Below are 27,222 nucleotides of genomic sequence, written 5' to 3' on the forward strand. Positions count from 1 at the left end.
AAAAAGCAAAATTTGACTGTTTCCATCAGGTAGGAGGAGGGTTGCATCATGGTAGACAGAGAATATAAGAAGAGAAACATCAAAGTACCCAACAATGTTCTCTAAACTTCAGAGAGCTTACCCGGGGAGCCTTCATTGTGTTTTGAAAACAGTAAGAGTTAGGACTATAACTTGACTACGAGGTCTCACCATGCCAAAGCTAAAAATTTGAACAATTTTTTTGGAGCTTGCACAGGAGTGCCTGTACTGGAAGGTTTGTGGTTACTGCATGGAAGGAAGGTGAAAGGCCTGCCTACACTGATGGAAGGGTTTCTGTTGCTACAAAACCAGGCAGGGACAGGTCTCCTTATGGCATACTTCATAGAAGCCAAACTAGTGTAAAATGGTACAGAAAAAATCACGTACCGACATATATATTTAATATATTGAAGTACAAGGTCACTTGTAGGATTTTCTGGAAAGTCAAAAGGTTAAGAGGCAGAGTGAGGCTTTCCAGTTCTGGTTAAGATTGAGACATCAAAACTTCTGCATCTGTAGACTAGTCTCACATTGATAAGATTCAGAAAGTGAACATTAGAAGCATATTCCCCCCTCCCCCCCCCTTATGTAGATATGCCAGTTTGATAGCAAATGACCCACAGACACTATTCACAGGACAGATGGGGAAAAGACACATATATGACTGATTTAGGCCCTAATTTGCTACAGTTTCCATAAGCCTTCATCTGAGAAAACAGTGCCAAACTCTGCAAGGCTGGCACTCCGAGGGACACAGGGCAAGGTGAATTGCAGTCAGAAGTTGTTGGACATGACGACTGAACTGACTGCAGGTGGTACTATTGTGCGATCTTGCAACAGGATAAGGTAGGAGCGGAGTAGTGTTGACAGTCCATCACCAGCAGCTTTATGCTACCATGAGAGTCATTCTGCTGTGTGCCTTCTGCATTACAGGTCTCTGATATCTCATTCCTTTTTAAACTATTGCACAGGGTTTTGACATAATGGCCAAAACCCAAGTGCTTATTCCTAATGCAAATTTCAGAATATAATTGTGGCCTTCACCTACCCAAAACAGAGTCAGACTCTTCTGGGAGGTACACAATGAAAGGATGTGAGGCAAAAAAATAACAGGAAAAAAAATATTTCAATGAGAAACTAGGGAACAACTATTCACAGCAAGGGTGGCCAAGCACCAGAAGAGATGCACAGTGAGGCTGTAGGATGTCCATCCCTGGAGGTATGAAAAACTCAACAGGAAAAGGACCTGAGTGACCTAATCTAACTCTGAAGCTATCATTGCTTTAAGCAGGCCTAAATTCTATGGGTTTATGAAGGCTTATACATGATAAGGGAGGTAAAACTTCTATACTGCAATAGGGGTTTTTATTAGTACTGGAGAAGGGAAGGGAGGGTGACTGTTCCCCCAGTGCCTAATTACCATGTTTTGGAGAAACAAACTAAGACCTCTTCTCACAGGAGTGTAGACTTTAAATAGGTGCCATTTCATGTCACATCTGGTGCCATCAAGTCCTTTCACCTTAAGGGATGTTTCACAGAACAAAGTGAATTTCACAGTATATCCTCCTTTCCTGGCTTATTCCACATGCAGATGTGGATTAGCATTCAGTCAGGGGAAGTGAGGAGAAATACATAGGCTAATAATAAGAAAAAAAGTTCTAGAAACCCAGCATTGATTAAAATTTTTGTCATTTTTTCTCCTTCCTCCTTTGTCCATTCTGCAGGAAAAGTTTCAAACTTTCAATGCAGATGTTATAGCCATGGAAGGAAACCCCATAATCATGCAGTCACAACCACATTTCTTGAAGTTAAGGATCAAGTTGTGATGTTCTGGTTGGTTACGTGTCAAGGGACCCAAAAGCCATTCTCAAATTCCATATGCAAAACAATCCCTGTCAGGAGCAGTCATAATCCAGCCTGAGTCACCAACTGATTCATGATATCTGTCAAAGTTTCCTTCAGTAAACCCTGATGTAGTACTTGTTACAGACCAAACCTTCTAGGGAGAAGAAAAAATGTTATTCAGGAGTTCTTAACTGTCTTACAGTTATGTTGGGTTTTTATTAAAGAACCTTCTTGGAGAAAAATTATTCCATAACTTAGCCATTGTAATAAAGAAAATAACAAAGCACAGGCATTTCTATTTCAGCTTTGGTAGGCTGGAGAGCACCCAAGCCTTTCGGAAGTTTTGATCAAGTTTGGACAGCTGCCTTTTGTATTCCAGTCACTGCTGTTCTGTTGCTTTTTTTTGGTCCTGCAAGTGGATTTCTTTTCCCTGACAACTTAAATGCCCTTCAAAGTCTCATGTTAAAGTAACGAAGCCATTGAGGGATTTGTGGAACTAATCTCCAATACAGCAAGAAGCACACAGTTTAGTTTAAGCCCTTAAGTAAGTTCATAAGAACCTATTGAAGTTAGTGAAATTTAAAAGCATTGCTAAGAGTTTGTCAGACTGATGAAGCAGGACATTCTTGTTCACAAATAGAACATTAAGACCAAGAAATGTGAGGAATACATTGAAGTTCAGTGAGTTTTCGATTACAAAAAAAAACCCCAAACCCCAAAGACAACAAAAACACACATAGAGGGTTTGTGGTTGTTTTGTTGTTTGTTTTTTTTTTTTCTCTTTTTATTCAGCAACTCCTTTTGCTTCTCTTCCATTAACCTTGTTATACTTTACTCATACTGTATTTCTGTTCCTAACCCTAACACCTATACAGCCCAAATCTTTGTGGATGTTCTGGTCTTTATTATAGATTGATGTCTGGTTCTGATAGAAAGACAAAATACATATATACATCCTAATAGAAGACACTACACAAAAGCCATGGACCGAATGGAAATAACTGCTTTTCTCTGATCTAGCACAGATGATGCAGAAGGAAACACTGTAAGAACTGTGTTTGTGTTTGTCAGTCTAGAGAAAAGACTAAGGGCAAGACACTACAGTGTTCAGACATGGAAGAGCTCATCACAGGGGGCAGAAAACATTCCATTCTCAGCTTCCATTTGGGGCAGGAAAATAACCAAAGGATTTAAAGGCATAGCAAAAGGTCAGGGTTTGAAGAATAGATTGCCTGGAGCAAATTATCTGGGGAGGCTGTGGCTTTGCCATCACTGGTTGCTTTTTGAAAAAAATTATGCAAATATTTGTGAAGATTGGTATAGGATAGGCTGATCTTGATGTCACCTGTCAGGCATGCACGTTTATTCCTTTGCACCTAATAAATAGATCTGTTAATCCAACATCTTCCCTCCCTAGAAGACAGGACTCACAAAAGCATCGTCTCACTTGAATGTTTTTGCACTCCTCCTCATCTGTGCATTGTATTGGCAAACAAGTCAGTCCCAAAGGTGGAAAATTAGTGTGTTTTCTTACTTCAGAAGCTGCACCCTAGCTCCACTGCTGAGCTATCATCTGTACTGATTGATGAGGCACTCCTGCAAAGAGAAGTTATGTGGCTTTTTTCTCCCTACTTGAGAAGATTTAAGTTCTTCGAGACTGACTTAACCAGTGAGAGGGATCTCTCTCACATGAGTTTGGCTCACAGGAGGAAGGGACACATTCTAAAATTCAGACATGGATTAATTGAATGGAGAAGGTACAAGACTTGTAGGCTCATTATGAAGAAATCTCAGTCCTTAGTGGCAATTCATGAAGTCATTTATTCCTCTGTTACTCATCTAGGTCACCAGATAATGATACTGAAGATTAACAAAGAAGCAATCATGATTTACACTGCTCAAAGAAAAAGACATCTGACTTTTTCTTTCCTTGACTTGGACAGCATGAACTACTTAAAGTATTCAGAAGAAAACACAGTCAGAGATATTCTGTATGCACAGATAATGATTACAAATTGGTGTCTTCTCAGGGCATGAGCATATGGTGTTAGAAACCCTAATGACTGGATGGTACAACTGTTTGTCAGCAGGCACAGCTCCACCGGCCGTAATGGGGTCATACCTCATTGACCAAGAGCCGAATTTGACCTACAGGTTTTAATGGCTCCTCAAGGAGCTGCCGTGGTTGTTAGTCCAGACTTCCAAATCCAGAAAATCTCACTTTATAGGGGTTATCAGGTTATTCCTAACACTTCTTATTTCTCTTTGCTTTCAGCTGAAAGGAAGATGCTCTGTGCACCTGCTGAAACATTAAGATGCATGCTGTGACCTACATGTATCCACACAAGAACAGAAGTACGGAATTTATAAGTTTATAGCAGTTGAATAAAGACTCAAATATATCTATACTGAAATATATACTTATATCTACACTGAAATTAAAATCTCTGCGTTATTTTTTATTTTCCTCACATTTGTATCTCAGCCTCACATGAAACAGAAATGTATCACAAGTACAAAAATGAAAGTAACAACACAGGCTTTTTGCTTTGGCTTTGGGTTTTTTTGGCAGGGCAGGGCAGGGAAGGGGGGGAGAGTTGCAAGGACCCTGGCAAACACTGAAGTACTTCAAAATCCTATATTCCACATTATTCACTCTTCCAATAACTAGAGTTCTCTTCTGGAGCAAGTTGCTGCATACCTCTGGGTTTCCTCTCACCCACCTCCCCGCGCTTCATATCATTGACTGCCTTTCAGGGAAACTGATGTTACAAAAGGGAAAAAAAAATAATTACTTTGATGGCTGTATCTCATGATCTCCATGAGACCTGATATCTTTTGATGCCTCCAAACACTACAGCAATTAACAACAATGAACACCTGATAGTAGAAGCAAGTTGTTTGTCAGTGTGCTGTACAGACAGCTGCAATTCCCTGAATAATGACAGCAGTTCACATAAAAGCATCAGAGATTTATTAGGCTAAAAATCTCTTTCTTCAACTTCCAAGACAAAGGAAACAGGCAGAATCCTCCTGCTGGTCAGATTCCTACTATAATTGCATTCTTGCCCCTGCACATTCAAAACCCAAGACATTCACTCCACAGAATAAAGTTATTGCTAGAGTTAGGGGAACCTTTCTGGGGAGAAGAAGGTTCCCAGTTCAGCCAGCCAATGATACAGCTGAAAGGAAGGGCCTGGGTATAGACACCATGGCACAAACATTATGACAAAACTTTTGCGCACATTTAGATGAGCAATTGCATGTAAGCAAGGAAGTGCCTACAAGGCACCATTATGGAGAAATTCCCCAAGCCCTTTCTAGGAACTCCGCACGCTGGGGTGCCTCTCTCATACGAATGCATGCAGTTTGGGGAATAAACACATTGAGTTAGACAGGTGTGTGCAGCTGCAAGGCTACAGTCCTGTTGGGATCACAGAGATCTGGTGGGATGGCACCCATGACTGGAGAGTTGCAATGGAGGGATATGGACTCTTTAGGAAGGACAGGATGGGAAGACAAGGAGGGGGGGTTGCCCTTTATGTGAGAGAGCAGGTGAAGTACATGGAGCTTTTAAATAAATCACAAGTGAAGACTACCAGTTTTTCTTTTCCATGGTATAGTTTTGCAACATATCAACCAGGAATGAGCCACATTCTGTTTGTACATGACATTTTGAGACTGCTGGACTGCTTTATCCAGCACCACAGGCACCCCCTCTTTGAGCTTTCCTTTAACCACACAGCAGAGCACAGAAGAAAATAATTACGTGGACTGATCCAAGGGGTGTTTGTGACCTGTGAAATCAACTCAATCCTGGAGAAGAAACTACCTTATACCATTGTGTTTACACAACATTCCCTTATCTGTGAGCCACCTTAAACAGGGGACCTACCTTATCTGAACCCATGAGTCCCATGAGTTCTGAGACTGCAACATGCTTCTTTATTTTAAAATAGAAAATACAAATAAATTACCTAAACCAGATATCAAGACATTTACAATTCCAGTCACTACCAGTTCCCTTCTCACCTGGACCTGAAAGAAGAGCTTTAATCTTTCTCAATCTTCACAACCAGCTCTCCAGTACTAATTGCTACAATCTGCCCCTGTTTCCCTAGCCTAATCACTAAACCAGGAGTAACCCAGCCAGCTTCCTAAAAACCAACAAACACACAACCATGCAAAATAAGCCAGAAAGAGCTTCTGCAGAAGAAGGTCATAGCCATAAAAGGCAGAAACAAGAAAGAAAGGACAAAACTATCTTCTGCTTTCACCTCTATTACATAGAAAATTCTTTTGATGGGCAGTGGACACCAAATCAAAGGGGTCAATGAGGAAAAAAAAAAAAAAAACCAACTGAAAAAAAACCCTGATTGGACAGAAAAATGGATGAAGTAGAAATATGAGTAAGTAGCTCACTAACAGATAGCAGACAGCTCCCAGCTGCATCATACACAACCTCTGAGAGACGCTCTCTTGGCCTTTGCAGCAGTCAAAAAAATCTCTATCGATGCAGCTCCTCTGCTGTGGAATAATATATTCAGACTCAGCTGGCATGAATTAACACTGCTTTGGATTTTTCCTCCACACCAGACCACTCTTTTATCCAAATCTCCATGACCTCTGCTCCTGTCTCAAATCAGTCAAAATTTTGCACACACATACTGACAGAAGTAGCATGGCTATATTTACTGCAATTCTGAACAAAACCATGCTAAACAAGAATGAAAATTCATTTGTGAATAGAATTCATTTATCCTAGAAACAAAGTTATATATTGTAATCCTTTAGGTTGCTCAGTTTTAATGCACGCTAAATTTATAGACTCTAATTATTTCACAAGGAACCATTTCTCTATATCATATTTGACCTATATTATTGTTTCCTAACTAAATACACATTGAAAGACTTGTATGGCACCAATGCATGAACAGAATAAGTTTTTACAGTTTCAGTTAATGTCAAGGTGCAGCAAACCTGAATACTAAGTAGGTGACTAAATGCTTAGTATACCTAGCCATATCTTGCAGAGTTATATTAATGCAACTCATATATTGAAGATGAACTCTTAAAGTAAAGAGAGAAGGTCGTCCTGATTTCTAATATGAATCCTGTTTTTCTGAGTTTCTGTTTCTCAATCACTGGCAACTCCCATATTATATGCTATATAAAAAAGCATTTTTAATATATCTTAAATTAGTGCAGAAGTATACTATCAATGTTCCTGCTACTGAAATAAGATCTCTGGCACTAATTTTCTGATTCCTAGAACTGCTTCTCCCTCTAAAATGTGATATGCATCACTATGACAGTTTTAACACTGGTTGGATTTGTTGTGGCTTTTTTTTTTTTGATGCCACATAGTAAAGTAAACATCTCTCATTTGTTTAGTTCAAATAACCAAAGGAGTGACAAGACACAACCTAATGATAAAGTCTGAGATTATCCTATAGACTTATATTCTCCTTTTGAGTTGTCAAAATATATAACAAGCATTGCTAGTAAATACAGAAATTATCTTGACAGCTTTTGGATGTAGGATAGAAATTAATTTGAAATATATATTCTAGGAAATCAAATCTAATTTTTCATCCATTGCTATTCAGCCTCTGTGCTCCATCAGTCCAGCTGAACTCTAGGGTTAAAATATGATTTTAAAAATGTAATTAATTATTGGACTTCTCTTTAGCACTACATAAAACTTAAAAGGAAATTTTTTATTCTACTTCACTCTTAAAGATTTCCTTCCCACATAATTAACCCCTGAAGCTGTTTCCACAAAAAGGGACCAGTTAAAAAAGAGAAGAATACTGAGAATAAGTAAATCACCACAAGGATTCTATCAGTTAGATTAGGAACCCACAGCATTTTAAGCATAACCACATTCATAATGATCACATTATGCATGAATCTTGCTGTAAACATCACCTCTCAGCTCTGTTGAATGATTTTTTTCAGCCATTAATTACTCGCGAGATGTTCTGTGCTCTCTCAAAGGATATTCCTCTTCTACATAGGGTTGTTAGTAACTATCATTTTTCATCAAGGTTTGATACTATGCAATTGCATCAAAAACATGTAGTTTGTTCTAAAAACTTTAAATTTTTATTACTGTATAATTTGTTGGGATGAGTCTGATTACAAAGGCTTAAAATAAGAATTGAACATGGTAGAATCACAGAATAATTTAGGTTATAGGTTAGGTTTAGATGGTTGGAGACAACAATTATTTTCCCCCAACCCCCAGGCCTTCTCTTCTCCATGCAGAACAAAGCCAGTTCCCTCAACATCTCCTCACCTGTAACATGCAGCAGCCTCCTAACCACCTCAATGGCCCTCCACTGCACTTAGCTGCAGCTTCTCAATGTCTTTCTCTTACCAGAGAGCCCAAATTGTGTGGTATCATGATGGCCAAATAGAGAATAACTGCTTCCCTTGACCTGCTGACTACACACTTGCTGACACAGCAAGGACGTGCTTAGCCTTCGCCATTAGGAGGGCTCTCTGCTCACTGATGGTCAGCTTGTTCTCTGCCAGGTACTCTACATTCTTTTCTGCAAAACTGCTCCCTAGTGAGGCAGTGCCCAACCTCTGCTGTTGTGTGGTTTTTTTCCATCTCAGACACAAGAGATTTTTACCTTTTAGAACTTAACATGGTTTCTGCTAGTCCATTTCTGAACAGCCACCCTGCCCTCCAGCATACTGACCACCCTGCCCAGTTTGGTAACATCCGTGAACTTTTCTGGGGGTGTGCCCCATCCTATCATTTGGGTCCCTAAAGAAGACACTAAAAAGTATCAGCCCCAGTACAGACTCCTGAAAAATGCTCCTAATAACCGACCGCTAGTTAGAAGTTCAATTGCTGACTGCTGCTCTTTGAACCCACCTATTCAACATAGCTGTGCTGAAGGCTTTGTTGAAAGTCCAGGTAAACAACACCCATCGTCATCTCCTCATCCACACAGTAGTCATCTCATCACAGAAGGCAACCAGGTTGGTCAGACATGATTTTCCCTTGGTGAATCTAAGTGGGTTGCTCCAAAACACTTTCTTGTCCTTTGTGTTCCTGGAAATGGCTTCCAGGAGGATTTCCCCCACAATCTTCCCAGGGACTGAAGTGTGACGGAGCAGTTTGTAGTTCCCTGCGTTGTCTTGCCATTTCTCCAGGTGAGTATGACATGCCTTTTGCAGTCACCAGAGGCCTTCCCCAGTGATTATGAGTAGAGGGTCACAGATTTTATTTCTTTAGGTTATCTACTATATTACTGCAATAAGTACACACTGTGGCTGAGGTCCTCCAATAACATCTCCACATAAAAATATTTCTGCCTGTTTAGAACACCAGAAAGAGAATCATAGTATTTTTTATTATTATTATTATTTTTTACTGCATTGGTGCTATTATGATGTTGCTCAGTATTTGTGTTCTGTTTTGTTTGGACTATGCCATGGCTGATCTTAAAATAAAGCTGAAATATTGTGAAAGTTTTCAGTAGACTTCAGTAGAAATTCCTATTTCAGTAGGATTTCTGAGGGAATAAGACAATTCTAAAACAACACTGGAAGGTCACAAAGCTTCTCCATAGAAACATATGTGCAAACAATGAAAAATAGCTGAATTAGTTTAATCATGATTAAATTAGTATTTTCTAATTGGGATTACTTGGGTAGATAGGAAAGGGAAAAGGGCGCTCATGGTACTATCTGCATTAAATCACTGGAAATAAAAGACCAAATGAAAAGATGGTCACCAGGAGTTTTGATCCCATTCAAAATTAAAAATATACTTCTTGGAGAAAGTTTCCAAAACTATATTCCCTTTGGGGCAACTGTGCCTAAGTCTTTGGGTCAGAAAACCTGACTCAAATGCTGGCTTCTAATAAACTTCATAGCAAAGGTGACATTTTCATTGCTTGGCTTGTGAAACTATAAAGTATGCAGAAAAGGGATCAAAACTCCATCATAAACCTGCAGCATAGTACTGACACCATTCTCATGGGAGCGCACAGGTGTGTAAACACCTTTTCTTCTCAAATCTTTCCATAAAGGAAGTCAAGAATCACAAAGCAGACAGTGTACTCTGTGTGGTGAAGTATCATATGCTATATTATGTAGCTAGTAGTACAAAATAAAATAAGACACAGCACTAGAAAGCATAACCACAGTGAAGCAAAGCTACTTTTCTTTGTTTGTTCTTTTTTATCTGTTTAGTCATTAATTTATTTGCTTGGATTTTCATATTTGTGATATCCTGCTAATCTAGGTAATTATGCATCAGAATATGGGACAATCAGAGCCAGACCATGTTTATCTCTCGCTCCATGGTGTTACCTTAGAGATATTAAACAGTTTTGCCAAATTATTTGCCAAAAGATGCATGTATTACATTATTAGCAATTTATTAGTAATTAGTATTAATGTATGTGGTCAGTACTGCTGGCAACACCACAAAATAAGTTGTTTACGCTTCTGATTTAAGGGGTGCAAAATTTTATCAATTGTACTGCGAGCCCATAGTATTCCATCTCGTTTAAGAGGCAAAAAAAAAAAATAAAACTGACGTGAGACTGATTTTACACCATGTGCTTTTTGAAAAAAAAACAGGATAATCAGGAACTCTGTACTACTCTCTAAAAAAGATTGCTTCCCCGGGGTTATATTCAAGCCTGTCATTATCACACTCCCGTGCATGTGTCCTGCTTCACTCCGATACCCACACCCCGTGGAAAAAAAACCTGCCTTTTCGCGGCAAGACGCGCAGCATCACCTGCCAGCTAGGCGCTGCCCGCTCCCCGCCCGCCGGCAGCCCCCGGCACCAGGCGGGCGGTGGATGCTGAGCGCTCAGCCCCAGCCCCACAAGCAGATGCGACTTCAGGTAATCGCCCAAACCTCTTCCCAGCCCCCGACTTTTTAAACCATCCTCTCCGCGGTTCGTGTTCCCTATCTCTTGCTACCTAGATCGAGACGGGCACGCCTTTAACTCTCAGGATCAAGCAAAGAAGCGGCACCGGCATCCCCCTCCCCCGCACGGACCCGGGACCCGCAGCCCCCCCCCTGCACGGACCCGGGACCCCCAGACTCCCCCCGCACGGACCCGGGACCCCCAGACCCCCCGCCCCGCTCCCCACCCCGCGGGATCCCCTCCACGGCAGCCAGCCTGGCAGAGGTCAGTGCATCCTTCCTTCCCTTCCGAAGCGCTCGGCCCCGTCGGGAAAGGAGGGTGGTTTGCGGTTTTTTTTGGGGGGGAGCATCCCAAAGGCGCCGCTTCCCCCCCCCCGAGGGTGGGAGTCCCGCCGGCAGCTTCGGCCGCCCACCCCGCCGCCCCTCCTCTGGGCGCCGCGGAGGGGCGGCGGGGTGGGCGGCCGAAGCTGCCGGCGGGGGGGGACCATCCCCGCTTCGACGGGACCCTCCGCCGCTGGCTGAGCCCTCGGCGGTCTCCTCTTGCTCCCCGCAGGGGTCTCACCAGTTTTCCCCCACTTCCGAGTCATCCCCATCGCCAGTGGGCCCGGTCACCCTCTCCTGCGGCCATGGAGAACTCCTCCCGCCCTGACACCAATTCCTCATGTGCAGACTGCGCCGGGAGAGGGGATGGGGGTCTGAATATGTCCGCTCCCCTACTGAGCCCCAGCTTCTACGTCACGGTGCCCGTTATCTACTCAGTCATCTGTGCCGTGGGGCTGACAGGCAACACCGCCGTCATCTATGTAATCCTCAAAGCCCCGAAGATGAAAACGGTCACCAACATCTTCATCCTCAACCTGGCCATTGCTGACGAGCTCTTTACCTTGGTGCTGCCCATCAACATTGCTGACTACCTGCTCCTGCAGTGGCCCTTTGGAGAGTTCATGTGCAAGCTCATCATCTCCATAGACCAGTACAACACCTTCTCCAGCATCTACTTCCTCACCGTCATGAGCATTGACCGCTACCTGGTTGTGGTGGCCACCACCAAGTCCAGGAAGATGTCCTACCGCACCTACCGAGCAGCCAAGATTGTGAGCCTCTGCGTCTGGTCCCTCGTCACTGTCATCATCCTGCCTTTCACTGTCTTTGCTAAGATACACAAGGAGCAGGGGCGCTCCCAGTGCGTCTTCGTGTTCCCCCACCCGGAGAGCATGTGGTGGAAAGGCAGTCGGATCTATACCCTTATTTTAGGCTTTGCCATCCCAGTGTCCACCATCTGCATCCTCTACACCACCATGCTGTGCAAATTGAGACGCGTGCACCTCCACTGCAATGCAAAAGCCCTGGACAAAGCCAAAAAAAAGGTGACGCTGATGGTGGTTGTCATCCTGGCTGTGTGCCTGTTCTGCTGGACGCCCTATCACCTTAGCACGGTGGTGGCCCTCACCACAGACATCCCACAAACTCCGCTCATCATTGGGATTTCCTACTTCATCACTAGCCTGAGTTATGCCAACAGCTGCTTCAACCCTTTCCTGTATGCCTTTCTGGACGACAGTTTCCGGAGGAGCTTTCGCAAACTGATAGATTGCAGAACCACCTCATAAAGTCAACCCTCTGTCCCCTCCTGTGCCCCTCTCACGGTCATCTGCTCTTCCTGGGGGACTCCAGCCCAAAGAATGCTTTCTCTCCAGCCTCCTCGTGATGGCCCACAGGGCTTCAGATTGTCTCACTATCCAAGACACAAACTGGGGACAGGGCGATCTTTCTCAACTTTCCTGCATTCATTTCCTCAGCACTGCTCTCCATCCCTTGCCTTGGTTTTTTTGCTTGTTTGTTTGTTAGTTTTTATTTCCTTGTCTCTAATGTGCTTTCTGTCCTAGGTTTGTAGCTCAGAGAGCTGCAGCAGGACCCTTTTCCCCTTTTAAAGTTATCGCTTTGTGAACTCAAGCCACACAACTGTGTCTATTGCTGGTGATTCGTAAAGCCCAATAAAGGTGTGTTATTGAGCATCTTGCTTAATGATTCCTGTCCTGGTTTTGCCTGGGATGGAGTTAATTTTCTTCGTAGTAGCTACTATGGGGCTGTGTTTTGGATTTGTGCTGAAAACAGTGTTGATAACACAGGGGTGTTTTCGTTCCTGCTGAGCAGTGCTGACACAGCATCAAGGCCTTTTCTGCTTCTCACCCCACCCCACCAGCGAGGAGGCTGGGGGGGCACAAGGGGTTGGGAGGGGACACAGCTGGGACAGCTGACCCCAACTGACCCAAGGCATATTCCAGACCATAGGACGTCATGCTCAGTGTATAAAGCTGAGGGAAGGGGAAGGAATGGGGGACATTGGGAGTGATGGTGTTTGGCTTCCCAAGTCATCATTAGGAGTGACGGAGCCCTGCTTTCCTGGAGATGGCTGAACACCTGCCTGCCCATGGGAAGCGGTGAATGAATTCCTTGTTTTGCTTTGCTTGTGTGCGCAGCTTTTGTTTTACCTATTAAACTGTCTTTATCTCAGCCCACAAATTTTACATTTTTTTACAATTCTCTCCCCCATGCCACTGAGGGGGGAGTGAGCGAGCGACTGCGTGGTGTTTAGCCGCCTGCTGACTTAAACCACAACAATTCCTCAACCTCTTTCATATCCACGGGACCTGCTTACCCAAAGTCTTGCAAACTTAGTAATATTGAAAAAGGCACAGCTCCAAAGGATATGGAATAAATTAAGGCATTGAGGTCATTTTTTTTTACAGGGGACTGAGATAAGGTAGTAAAAATCCATGAAAACAGGCAAGAGAGATCTCAGTCCAGCTTTAAGGAAGAAAGAGCCAGCCCTCACTAGTGAATAAAATACACAGATGTGGATTTGGAGCCGCTTGTTGTGGAAAATAACTTAACAGTGTACATGGTAGCTGTAGTTTGTAAAATTTGCAGCTTTTGTTGGCTTCAGAAGTGTTTTTACTTTTTTATTTGTCATATATTTATGGCCAATCTCCTTCTTGCACATACAGATTTTTTTTTTTTAATTTTTTTTTTGTCCTAGAAAACAGAATCAGGAGGTATTTTCAGAACACATTAACCCTTAAGGGTTTGAAAAGGACTTGCATAAACATGGGGAATATTCTGACTTCTTCCCTACAAATCATAAGTAACATATGCAGTGGTTAAGTTACTTTTAACAGTCTCTCACACACTTGTACTCTGCTTGCTCGTGAGATTTATTAATGTTTCTTCTAAGGAGGACAAAGGAAGTAAAAAAACCCAAAAAAACCACAACCCCAAAAGATTAGGTTAATTTTATCTGGAGGAGGGGGGAGAGGGTCAATGAAAGTTTCACTAGAATTCACATGTCCAAACACTGCATGAGGAAGTTTTTTTCCTCCTCTCTCTTCTTTTAGCCCTCTAAGAAAAACTGAAAAAATGTGGAAGACTGGGAAAATATTCACAGTCACTTAACAGTTCTAATCTTGGTGGTCTTCCCTATTCTTCCCTGCAGCAGATGCTAAATTTGGGTAACACAAATTTTGTTACGTATTTCTACCTCCTCTGAATACAGACAGATAAGGAAATGTGGCTAAGGAATAACATTTTCACTTACACAGGAAGGGATGATGGGTTTCAGGAGGTGCATAAGGATTCGTGTGGCACATGCTCAGGTTTGCAGGTGCCTCCTGAGAGCTCTTGCACCAGGTCCTTTCCCACTGCTGCAGTCTAAAGGTCTGCCATAGGCATGCGGAAAATTTCTTCTGCTAAATCCTTCTAAAGAAACTCCAGATTTCAGCAACTATACAAACCCTGGTACACTAAAATACCATATAACTGGGTTGATGATTAAATCATTTCTTCTTATAAGCCATTAATGTTCTCTGATACAGTCAGTGCTAATTTCAACATCCAGTCTAGCTGTCATGGAAATGAAAGGATTCCTTTGGGCGACAAAGGTGTCTAATCCTGCTTCATTAGAAGGTGTATGATTGACTTCCATCAGACACAGAAGCTGGCCTTTCAATGAGCAAGCCCAAACGGTGTTGAGGACCCATTTCCACACCACATACAAAAGCATGCTGCAGGAACTGGTGTCCTGCACTTCATGTTTCTGCCTGAAATAAAATGTAATTAACTTTTCCCACCAGCTGCCTGCTGTTTCAGCTGGGCTTGTAAATTGTAATGATGCTTCTCTGTGGTCAGTCACTTGTTGTGGAGAAAGATGTTGCTCTGTATGGGCCAAGCAGCAAAGTCTGTCTTCGTTTAGACTGCTAATCTATATACACACACCACCTCTTTTGTATCCTTAGGCCATCATGTCCACAACAACATTACTTGTGTAAAGACTGCATACAGTTTTAAAAGTAAACAGTACTATTCTCAGAAAAGACATTTTCAAGATCACTGGGCCCTCGTTGGTTGCTGTCCCTGAAGACTGAAGAGTGCCAGTGAAATATGGTTCTCTGTCAAACAGTCACCTTAGAGAGTGGCACAGATTTGAGCATTGAGCGTTGGGCTCCTGATAGCGACCACCTGAACATTTTGATCAAGCTGCTATGCAGTCACATTTGTCTCGTCACCTGTTGGGGCTTCTATTTACCCCAGAAATGTTATTGACACTTAAGTGGCTTTACTGTGCCTGTACCTATACATCAAATGCATTTCTGAGGTGCTCAACTGGTATTAACAGTAGGTTATAACAGTCTGATTTGTATTTCATTTTTATCTAGTTTTGAATACTAAAGTTTTAACTGTTCCTGAACAACATAATCTGGTTCAAGATTTAAACAAGCAAAGAAAAAACTTCCTAATCTAGATCAATGTAAAGATATTTCTTTAAAATCTTCCTATTTCTTAGGAAATAGGAAAGCATTTTAAAGTATGCCTTTCCTCATACTCAGTATCTCATGCCTTTGTCTTCCCTATATTCAATTCCTATTGTCCATAGGGGAAAATATCATAAATGCTATCCATTAACAAATTTCACTTCCAAGTGTCCTGTGATGCTTGGTTTTTTTGTATCAGAAACATAAAAAAGCAAACAGAACATCACCTGTGATAAACACAATCCTTCTCTAAATTCTTTCTTATTCTGAAGTCATATCTTGCCTGTTCTTCATAGTAGGAGGAATATCTGAGAAGAATTCAGTGTTTCCCAAAACACCTGGAGTTTTCCCATGGTTGTTAGTCACAGAATAGACTGAGACTTGAGCAACAGCCCAGCTCTGGTGCAGGTGCCCAGCTCAAATTCATGCACTGGGCAGGACTCCCCTTGGGTGGCTATGCTGTCTGCTGTGTCCATGACATGTCCAGGAGGTGGGACAGGCCTTGCAGATGGGCATCTACGTGGAGGACGAAGTTGAGCCTGGACAGCCTGGGAAGGGTGCTGAATGGTGAGTAAAGCCTCCTTTGATCTTGCAGAGCTTCAGCATTGAAACAGGTAATACATACTTCTCCTTTCATCGTATGCCCTTTTTGTTTGGGAAACAGAACATTCTGGGGGAGTACAAATGTGACCAAAACCAGCATTCAGCAGGAGAAGGACAGGTTCGATCTTCAACACTGCTGGTCAGCAAGGACGACCTGGTGCTGTATAGAAACTAAAGCTTTGGCTCCCAGAGAAGCAATAGAGGATAATATCTCAACAGATTTGCTCCCCTTAAATATTTGTACTTCTTTTCCAGAGGAGGGATTTATGCTCCTGTTCAACCCATGCTTAACTAGCTCTAATGAAATCTAAGTGTCACATCCTGAGAGAGTATAGTTGCTCTAAGGATTTTATGTATATGAGTAAAATAAAAATAAATCCATTTTCCCCATAGCACAACTGTAATCTGCACCTGATATTGCAGATGTTAGAGGCTTCCAGTAGGAAAGCAGAGAAAATAGAAAAACATATTATATAATTAAATATAGTTGAATTAAAAAATTTTAAAAGGTGGACTTTTTTCATGATATTGAAGTGGGAGTAAGAGATGTTACCATCAGGCCATAGCTATCCTGCCTGATGGAAATTGTTTTAGATGTACAGTTAATCCTTTTCATCAGCAAAAGCAAAGTAACCAATCCCATTTCATTAGTAACTTTTACTCTCAATTGTACTTGCATTTCCAGGTGGAAGCAAATCCAGGATGACCTGCAGATCCAGATGGCACCCTCAGTGTGCGTATGAGCTTCCCAAGAAGAAAATATAGCCGATACTTCTGCAAAGAAAACTATGCAGCAAGTAACAAGGCAGACAACACCAGACCTGCTGCAGCCTACTACTTTATTTAATGGCTACTACTTTATAGGCTCCCTGGTAGGCCAGGCAGGCCGGGAATGGAAGACTAAACCTTCTCCAGATTGAGACATCCTGACCACAAGTAACCGACCCCTGTGCTGAGGCTCCCAGCCATGCACACAGCTGCCCAAGCCATTTTCCCCACTGCAGTGCATACAGGCAACCACATCTGCAGGTCGCAGGCTTAGTTTGCCTCCCGGTGCTGCAGAGCAGATCATCCTGCTCTGGTCCACTTTGCCGTGCAGCTGGGGCACAGCTGCAGGTATCCGTGCATAAGTAGAGCCAGTCCCACAGAGGCATCCTCTGGCTACCTGTGCCTCCTCCTCACCCGCTGTTTGTATCACCCTGCCTGGTGTTAAACCCAGCATTTTGAACTGTTGGCCACTGCCTAAAATCATGCAGCAAATTTTTTTGCATGTGTGTGATTTTTGGGGGGCAGCAAGGTGGAAGCACTAGACAAGGCTGTATCCTCAGGATTGTGGTTAGAGTACCAGGAGGATACACCTGTATACTACCAGGTGCCTTGCCCTGCAGAGAGCAGGGATGGGCAAAGTTCTGGGACCCAGAGGGGGCTGAGCCTGTGATGCAGCAGAAGCACAAAGGATGGCAAACAGGCAGCTCCGTTAACATCCACAAGCACGGAGTCCAGGCACTCCATTAATTGACAGGGGCCTGTAAAGTGGAGATACTCAAAAGTGTTATCACCTACACTGGTAGCAGACAGCCCACACATGGAAATTGAGAAAAGAAGGGAATGGGTACAGACCATAAAACTACTCAGGTGCAACATCTAAAGCTGACCAGTAGGAAAATATAACCCACCTTAAACTATGAAAAGTACAAAGTAGTCATAAAATTGATACAGCAGCACACACAGCAAAGCATAGCAAAGAAGGTAAGATATGTGTAATGCAACTAAGTGATTGCACATGTTTGATCACCGTGTGAAAACATATGGCATCCATAAGTTCCTTTGCATCCTTTTTATCCAAATGTGCCAGCGTGGACAGGTAAAGGGGAACCCTCAGTGCCTAGGGCCCTGTGAAATACCGTCATCCAGCCCCACGGGTGTCAGGCGAGATGCAACAGATCACGTCGCATCCAGATGGTTTAGTCAGCAGTATGAGCTTGCCTTTCGTCTGCAAGGTACATACCTCAATATAGTCTTGAGACCCATAGGCTTGATATTGTATACTCTTTACCTAGAGCTGGTGTGACTTCAGTAAGGGCTCATGAGGCAAGGCAGGAGGGAACAGTGTCATCTTTTCTGTGTGAGTATTCAGCTTTCCCCGGCCAAAATAACGTGATTAAACAGAACCAGGCCTCCAGCTTATTGTAGGCTGTCAGCACCAAATCTCCTCAGTACCTTGGCTTCTGACACATGTGCATTGCTTTTCATGAACATCTCCCTATAGTGTCTCTATAGCAAGCTATAGAGACCCAGAGAGTAACACTGTGTGTGACTGTCAAGCACTCCTTCAGCTAGAAACTGTGAGTGTATGTGTCCCTCAGTGGCTGAGGCACATTCTGGGAGCTCTGGTCACTGAAAACCAGATATTCCTTCAGGCCCATGACTTGTCTATAAATTGTTTTTAAAATCACCCTGCATACTCTCTCAGCAACAGCATAATTGCCTGGCCCTTCCTGAGCCAACTACCCCAAACCTGTAGCTGCCACTGACCGTCACCAATCCCTGTGGTCTCTTGGGCTCCCTCAGTAGACTGCTCTGACACCAGAGGATTTAGGCAAGTTTCTCACTCAGCTCAGGCAAGGCGTTTTTCTCCGTATGGGCTTTTGCAGCACCTCTAGCCCTGAAAGCTGGCATGATGGAAGGGATACATCATGCCATGCTATTTTTCATGTTCCAGACATGCTGCAGCACTGGGTGGCCAAAGCAGCCCTCAAAACATACACCTCCTCTGTCATCTCTACTTCACTTACCCATTAAGTTTTGCACCTCTATGAGTTGTATTTCAGTGGCTTTCAATCTTCTCTCCCATTATTTGTTCCACTGCATAAAGCTGCCCTGAAGTCAGCAGCAGCACACCAGCAGGAAGCAGGCAGATGTAAGGGGGGGTACACAGCGTCAAAGGAGAATCATACAGTGTCAGGCTAAAGTGATCTCTGTGTTTAGGTCCAGGAAGGGAGATCCTGGGCTCTGTCTGTATTAACACTAAGTGCAATAAGAACAGATTTGTTCTTGTGACTCGTGTTAAGAGCCCAGAGTTGATACTGACCATATTTCAGGAGTTTCTACCCTGGACTAGCTGTGGTCTGACTGCACAGATGCATTAGCAGTTGCAACACGTTAGCTGTGCTCCCAGATTTCATGTGCTGCTTTCATTTCATCCAAAAGGACTTCAGCTGGCATGTTTGTAGGCTGCTCTGCAGAATGGACCAAAGGGTGGTAAGGGCGAATGATCAGAATATTTACTTCAAAAGCATGTTCTGGCCTCACTGAGGTGCTGACATGCACACATCCCCATAGTATCATGGAACTTCGCAATCCAGGTTCAAGAAGTTCTCATTCTGAGCGGTACTAGGAAATCCAGGATCTGCCCCCTAATTCCTCATTCTGAATAGTTGATAACAGGCCGAGTACAAATGCTTAGAGCATATATATTGATTATAATGTATAACTATATAGAACTCAATGGGACATGAAACTCATGCAATTCTTTCCTGACTTGCTGTTCAGGCTGCCTGTCACTGGCATAACAAGCTGAAGTCCTAAAAATGCTCTGCATGTGCACTACTATGACATGAGTAGACTTCTGATCCCTGTAGTACATCTGGGTGGTTCCCTGCAGGTATCTCTTCTTGGGCATATCTGGCAAGGAAAGACCATCCTCAGAAAGGAGCATTTTATTTCATGAAATAACGTTTTGTTTAGATTGACTGCAAGCTAAACTATACCCATTTAAAATATTTTCCTAATTCTTGGAAGTCTCTAAGAATCAATTCCTTTTATTTCTCTCCTAAGAATGTTTCCAGTTTCTGCTCCTTTTAATCAACTAAATGATATTTTTTTCTAATAATACTTTTGAGAGCAAAATGTTCCACAGTTTTCTTGTGCTTAGTTAAGCAAGGTATTCCCATTTCTAAAGCAGATTAATACCTGATTTTTAGGTCCAATATTTTTAGAAAGATTTTTGCCATAGAGACTTCCTCTTAAATGAAGAATGCACTGAGTTTGGTCTAGTTATATTTGAGAAGATGCAGTTTTCCTCAATGAGTTCAGAAATTCTGGAATTTCCAGACCCTGGAAATACAGAGAAATGCCTTTTCCAGAGACCATTCCTCTGGGGCCCCAGCAATTTCAACTATATAAATAATTCAATGGAATAACATCCAATCTCTTAAAAATAAAACATACTTAAATTAATTGTTAATTAATCAAAGAGCAAAAGGGTTCTGATATTCACCCAGTGCAGACAGCATATAAAGCAGTTTACAGACTTGAATTTAACAGACCAACATTTGGCCTAATATTGACGTTGTTGTTTAACATACATAGCACAATATGCAGCTGACAGACGCCCTGTATGTTCACATGTGCAATGTAGACAAGTTTTCATTAAAAAGAAGCAGATTGTGATTCTTTTGCTCATCCTGGTAAGCAGCTGCTTACATGAGCAGCCCAGTCATGCCAAGGAAATGATTCCTTAATTAACCCTGTCTGAGAGTTAATTGCTCACTGGTGCGAGTAAAGATCTCGCAGAGCAGCCCATTCCAGTTAGAGTGGTCCCCTGCACTGTACTTTGCCAATGTAAAACATGATTGCAACCGAAGGTAACTCTATCATTTGTGTCTCAAGTGAGAGAAACCCACCAACTTCTTTTTCTGTATTACAAAATGAAAAAAATTAAACTCTGTGTGAGTTTTATATATGTGCCAGTTTTCCCATCATAGAATCATTTAGGTTGGAAAAGACCTTTAAGATCATCGAGTTCAACCATCAACATACCCACTAAACCATGTCCTGAAGTGCCTTGCCTACGTGCTTTTCCAATACCTCCAAGGATGATGACACCACCTCTTCCCTGGGCAGCCTGTTCCAGTGCCTGACAACCCTTTCAGTAAAGAAATTTTTCCTAATATCTAATCTAAACCTCCCCTGGAGCAACTTGAGGGCCATTTCCTCTCGTCTTATCACTAGTTACTTGACAGAAGAGACCAGCACCCACCTCACTACAACCTCCTTTCAGGTAGTTGTAGAGAGCGATAAGGTCTCCACTCAGCCTCCTTTTCTCCAGACATTTTTTCTATAGCCATTTTTAGGAAGTGTGAAGAAAAATCACAAGCCATGAACTCATTGCTAAAACTATGTAATTTGAGGCTCCACGAGTGCTTCCAAAACCTTTTTCTACTTCCAGAACCTTTACACCACCAGAGGGAGTTCAAAGACAACTTATTCAGCAAATGTACTGCGTGGAAACGAGTTTCTGCTGTCATGCCCGACAGGGAGCATGCATTTTCTATGTAAGGTGTCTTTTCTTCAAATTTTACTCTAAAGCATGATAAACAGAAGTAGGATATTAAAACAGCTTTAAGAAAGGACTACTATATATATACACACACAACAGAGTTTAGGTCAGAATTTTCTGAAGGTGTGATCCCAAAGCTGTTTGGTGTTTTTCCGCTTCTTTAGGAGCATCCTCTCTGAATGTCTAGTACTCTTAAAAACCAAGAGGCGTGATGTCTGGATGCACCTGAGGACCCTCCTGCACATTCCCACTGCCAGTCAATCAGCCCCGTGGAGGGACAGGTTTGGAGGAGCACATGTCACCAATACAAAGCAAAGGCAGTGTCAGCAGGCAGAGACCACATTTCCCCCCCAACTATTCCCCAAGCCAGGGCAGCCCTGTGAAGCCCAAGCTGTGACTAGGCAAGGATTTGGGTGTCTCTGTACTGTGCTTCCCACTATTTTCATTAGTTGGATTTTTCCCATTATTTCTCCTTTTTCCTGTCCCTGGTTCCTATTACTCACAGACTGTACCTAGTGGTAGTCTCCTTCCCCTCCTTTCAGCCCCTAGATGGCAATGGTTCTTCACTGACAAGCCATCACTGTTTTCCCAAAAACGCACCCAAGAACTAATTCGGACACTATGTTATAGGATATACCCAAACTAACGTAAATTAGCCACTGGAAACAAGCCAATACTGGGATTTGTACTGTAAACTATACATAAAATACTACATAAACTCTACAAAAAAAATGGCATGAATCCATACGCATTTAAAAATTTTGGAGACGAGTACCTTTTAACAAGTATTGTTTGAACAGTTGAACAAAGTCTGCTGAAATAGTAGAGGTAGTTCAGCTTAAATCTAGATTAAAACTCCTTTTTGCTCCCAAATTTAAGTTCTCAGTTCAGACACTAGGCAGATCAGTAAGGCAAAAGATTCTCAACCAAAACTCTCAGGTCCTTAAAGTAAAATGGATATTTTGTTTAAAGGAAATGTGTCCAAAATCTTTTTTTAATGTATGTATTAAGAAAAAATATCTATATGCTTCTCATAAGGAGCAAGGAGTGTAACCATTTAAATATCTGGCAGAACTCTGGGGAGCTGTAAGTAGTACAATAAGCTTGGATACAGTTAGTATAATTTTAATATAAGAATAGTCAACAATGTAACCTGTCTTCATAAATTATTACAGGCTCAGATGTTACTACAGCCCCCTTTAAATACTGTAATGTATATTTATGTTTCTTATCAGATGGAAGTCCTACAACATGCCTGTGTGGTAGCAGTTTGCTTTTCTACAGGGAGAAATCTGGGCTACGCTACCTGGCACCTGATGAGTAAGCATTCCTCAGCTCCAGCTCTGAGATGCATTACTTCTGCGTTACATCCTTGCCTGCTGAGGCTAAGTCAAATGAGTAGAAAAATGCTAGCAGCAACAGTGGAATTGTTGGTTGATTATTGTTATTTACTGCTGATAATAACAGTGACATGCTAACCAGTCTGGGTTACTGTGGTAGACATTTACCCACCCACAGAAAATTACGAGCTGCACAAGAGAATTTGCAATCTAAAAGAGACAATCACTGTCTTACTTTCCTGGGGACACTGGTCTCCTGAAAGCCTGAGAGGAGCGTGAGCCTGTTCCCCTCCATGCCTCAGAAGAGACATGTATTTTCCAAGGCCTACATTTTACTTCTGCGTTAAATTCACCTTAAAACTGAATCTGAAAAAATTGCACGTGGGCTTTTATGCCTCAGTCACTGAGTCTGTGTTATAAAACAGATCTTCAGCTAAAAAAATAACAAGGCTAATTTCTGGTTGGCATAGTGACACAACAGCAATATACTATATAAAAAATTTTCATGTGTTTTATATTAGGTACCTATAGAAGCTATTGTCTTCATGTTTGATGGGCCTTACAGTTTGATATTTGTTCACTGCAATGAGCTAAAGCTACCCAAGTATCAGCAAGAGCTAGTGTGATGGATCATTTTTGATTTCTGGTGCTGCAACATGCAATGGAAACTTTGGATATCTAAATGTGAAAATTTCATATAATGGGAGAAGGCTGCTAGCTATCATCTTTTGGGGTACCTTGACTAGTTTGGAAAAGAAAAAAAAAAAAAAAAGAACAAATCTATCTTCTAAGCAGCACTGCAAGATTAAAAGGAAAAGATTCAAAAGAGTATGGTAATCTTTCCCTTTTTCCAAGGCTTTGATACTCATTTGATATACTTGTTCATTCACGCAGGCAATGTGTGGTAAAGAGAATACCAAAATGTTAGAAGTCTTCTCAAAAACTGCAGGTCTGAAAAAGCTCAGAACAAACTTTAATCCTGTTGACAAGTTTTTTCAGTGTGATGAAGCTTTCTGCTGACTCTCACTTAAACTCCATGAAAATCAAAAAGGCATCAAGAAATGTTACCCAGAGAAATTAATCCTAGTATAAATACTTAGAACACAGTTAAATAAAGCAGGCCAAACCAGAATATAAGACAGAAGGATCAATGCAGAAATCACACTAATAGGCCCTACTGTTGCTAGTGATCATCTTTTGAATTTTTGCTGTATTTATTGCTGGACTCTCATTCAAGGCAGCACAACTAAGAAAAGGTGATGGGTGATAGTAGTAGGTGACTCTCTTCCGAGAGGTGCGGAGGCACCCATCTGCTGAGCTGATGCACTCTCTAGAGAGGTGTGCTGCTTGCCAGGGGCTCGTGTCAGGGATGTCACCGAGACACTACCAAGCCTCATACGTTCCACCCACTGCTATCCACTGCTGCTGTTTCATGTGGACACCAGTGATACAGCCGTGAGCAGTCTGAGGAGTATCAAGAAGGATTACAGAGCCCTGGGAGCGGCAGTTAGGGATTCTGGAGCACAGGTTGTTTTTTCATCAGTCCTCCCAGTCAAAGGGAAGGGGTTTGAAAGGGTGGTTGAATCTGGCAAATCAACAAATGGTTACGGGACTGGTGCCACAGCCAGGGGTTTGGCTACTTAGACCATGGGACTTGCTTTGAGAAACCTGGTCTACTGGAGGCTCATGGGGTCCATCTGTCAGAGAAGCAGAAAAGCATCTTCAGCCATAGGCTTGCCAAGCTGGTGAAGAGGACTTTAAGCTAAAGTTGCCGGGGGAGGGCAACCTCAATCCATCCCATTCCTACCAGTTTGATGCCAGTGCCAGAAAATGATGCCCAGAACCTGGAGAGGGATCACAGGTCAGCAGGAGAGCACCTGAAGAGCAGCACAAAGGAATTCCAGCCCCTCCAACCAGTAAGTCAGCTTCATCAGAGGCCCAACTTATATGCCTCTATGCAAATGCACATAGCATGGGAAGTAAACAAGAGGACTTAGAGATGTGCACACACCTGCAGGGCTATAATCTTATTGGCATCATGGAGACATAGTGTGATGGCTCCTATGCCTGGAGTATTAGAACGGAAGGATACAGGCTCTTTAGGAAGAACAGGCAGGGAAGACGAGGAGGGGGTGTCACCATCTATGTCAATGACCAACTGGAGTGCATGGAGCTCCACCTGGGGATGGATGAGGAGCTAATCAAGAGCTTATGGGTCAGGATTTAAGGGAGGGTGGGGACAGGTGAATTATAGTGGGGGTCTGCTACAGTCCATCCGATTAGGAAGACTGAGGGGATGAGGCCCTCTATAGATAGATAGGAGCAACCTCACATTAACAAGCCCCAGTCCTCATGGGCAACTTCAACCACCCTGATATCTTTTGGAGGGACAACACAGCAGGGCATAAGCAATCCAGGACATTCCTGGAATGCGTTGATGACAACTTCCTTCTCCAAGTGATGGAGGAGCCGAAAAGGGGAGATGCTATGCTGAACCTTGTTCCCACAAGCAAGGAGGAGCTGGTGAGGAACCAGAAGCTCAAGGGCAACCTTGGCTGCAGCGCCCGTGAAATGGTGGAGTTCAAGATCCTGGACAAATTCAAACACAAAAAGAAACCCTACAGTGGGTGGAAGCAAGGACAAGTAGCCTGAGAGGAATATAGATTTTCCAAGCAGCCAGGGATTCAGGTTAGGAAAGCTAAAGCCCTGATGATAGAATGAAATCTGGCCAGGGATGTCAAGGGCAACAAGATAAGGTTCTAGAGGTACGTCGGTGATAAAAGGAAGACTAGGGAAAATGTGGGCCCTCTCTGGAAGGAAACAGGAGACCTGGTTATCCGGGATATGGAGAAGGCTGAAGTACTCAATGACTTTTTTGCCTCAGTCTTCACTGGCATGTGCTTCAGCCTGCCCAAGTCACAGAAGGCAAAGGCAGGGACTGGGAGAATGAAAAACTGCCCGTCATAGGAGATCAGGTTTGAGACCATCTAAGGAACCTGAGGGTGCACAAGTCCATGGGACCTGAATGAGATGAATCTGCGGGTCCTGAGGGAACTGGTGGATTAAGTGGCTAAGCCAATATCCATCATGTTTGAGAAGTCATGGCAGTCCAGGGAAGTTCCCACTGACTGGAAAAGGGGAAACATAACCCCCATTTTTAAAAAGGAAAAAAAGGAAGACCTGGGGAACTACAGGCCAGTCAATCTCACCTCTGTGCCCAACAAGATCATGGAGTGGATGCTCCTGGAAACTAAGCTAAAGCACATGGAAAATAAGGAGGTCATTGGTGACAGCCAGTATGGCTTCACTAAGGGCAAATCATGCCTAACAAATTTGGTGGCCTTCTACAATGGAGTTACAGCACTGGTGGATAAGGGAAGAGCAACTGGCATCATCTACCTGGACTTGTGCAAAACATTTGACACTGTCCCACACGACATCCTTATCTCTAAATTGGAAAGACATGGATTTGACTGATGGACCACTCAGTGGATAAGGAATTGGCTGGATGGTCTCACTCAAAGTGTTGCCGTCAACAGCTCAATGTCCAAGTGGAGACCAGTGATGAGTGGCATTCCTCAAGGGTCAGTATTGGGACCGGCGCTGTTTAACATCTGTGTTGGTGACATGGCCAGTGGGACTGAGTGCACCCTCAGCAAGTTTGCTGCCAACACCAAGCTGTGTGGTGCAGTTGACATGCTGAAGGGAAGGGATGCCATCCAGAGGGACCTTGACAGGCTTGGGAGGTGGGCCCATGCGAACCTCATGAAGTTCAACAAGGCCAAGTGCAAGGTCCTGCACATGGGTCAGGGCAAACCCAAGCACAAATACCGGCTGGGCAGAGAATGGATTGAGAGCAGCCCTGAGGAGAAGGACTTGGGGGTGTTGGTTGACGAGAACTTCCACATGACCCAGTAACGTGCGCTTGCAGTCCAGAAAGCCAACTGTATCCTGCGCTGCATCAAAACAAGTGTGACCAGTAGGTCAAGGGAGGCGATTCTGCCCCTCCACTCTGCTCTCGTGAGACCCCACCTGGAGTACTACGTACAGCTCTGGGCCCCCCAACATAAAAAGGACATGGACCTGTTGAAGTGAGTCCAGAGGAGGGCCATGAAAATGCACAGAGAGCTGGAGCACCTCTCCTATGAGGACAGGCTGAGAGAGTTGGGGTTGTTCAGCCTGGAGAAGAGAAGGCTCTGGGGAGACCTTATAGCAGCCTTCCACTACCTAAAGGAGGGCCTACAAGAAAGCCGGAGAGGGACTTTTTACAAGGGCATGTAGTGACAGGACAAGGCGTAATGGCTTTAAACTGAAAGAAGGGAGATTTAGATTAGATGTAAAGAAGTTCTTCACTGTGCGGGTG

The 27,222-nt window shown here is 43.2% G+C and overlaps 1 protein-coding gene across 1 annotated transcript; it reads left to right on the forward strand.

Moving 5' to 3' along the window:
- The first annotated feature begins 11,393 nt into the window (after positions 1 to 11,393).
- Positions 11,394 to 12,377, forward strand: NPBWR1 (neuropeptides B and W receptor 1). The gene has a single exon (XM_075024319.1). It carries the CDS (start codon positions 11,394 to 11,396, stop codon positions 12,375 to 12,377), a length of 984 nt encoding a protein of 327 aa, XP_074880420.1.
- The last annotated feature ends 14,845 nt before the right edge of the window (positions 12,378 to 27,222 follow it).

This window comes from Buteo buteo, chromosome 3, assembly GCF_964188355.1.
Source record: "Buteo buteo chromosome 3, bButBut1.hap1.1, whole genome shotgun sequence".
Classification (NCBI taxonomy): domain Eukaryota; kingdom Metazoa; phylum Chordata; class Aves; order Accipitriformes; family Accipitridae; genus Buteo; species Buteo buteo.

Bases quoted from the DNA above. Each gene is read 5' to 3' on its own strand.
- NPBWR1 (XM_075024319.1), top strand. From the start codon at position 11,394: ATGGAGAACTCCTCCCGCCCTGACACCAATTCCTCATGTGCAGACTGC.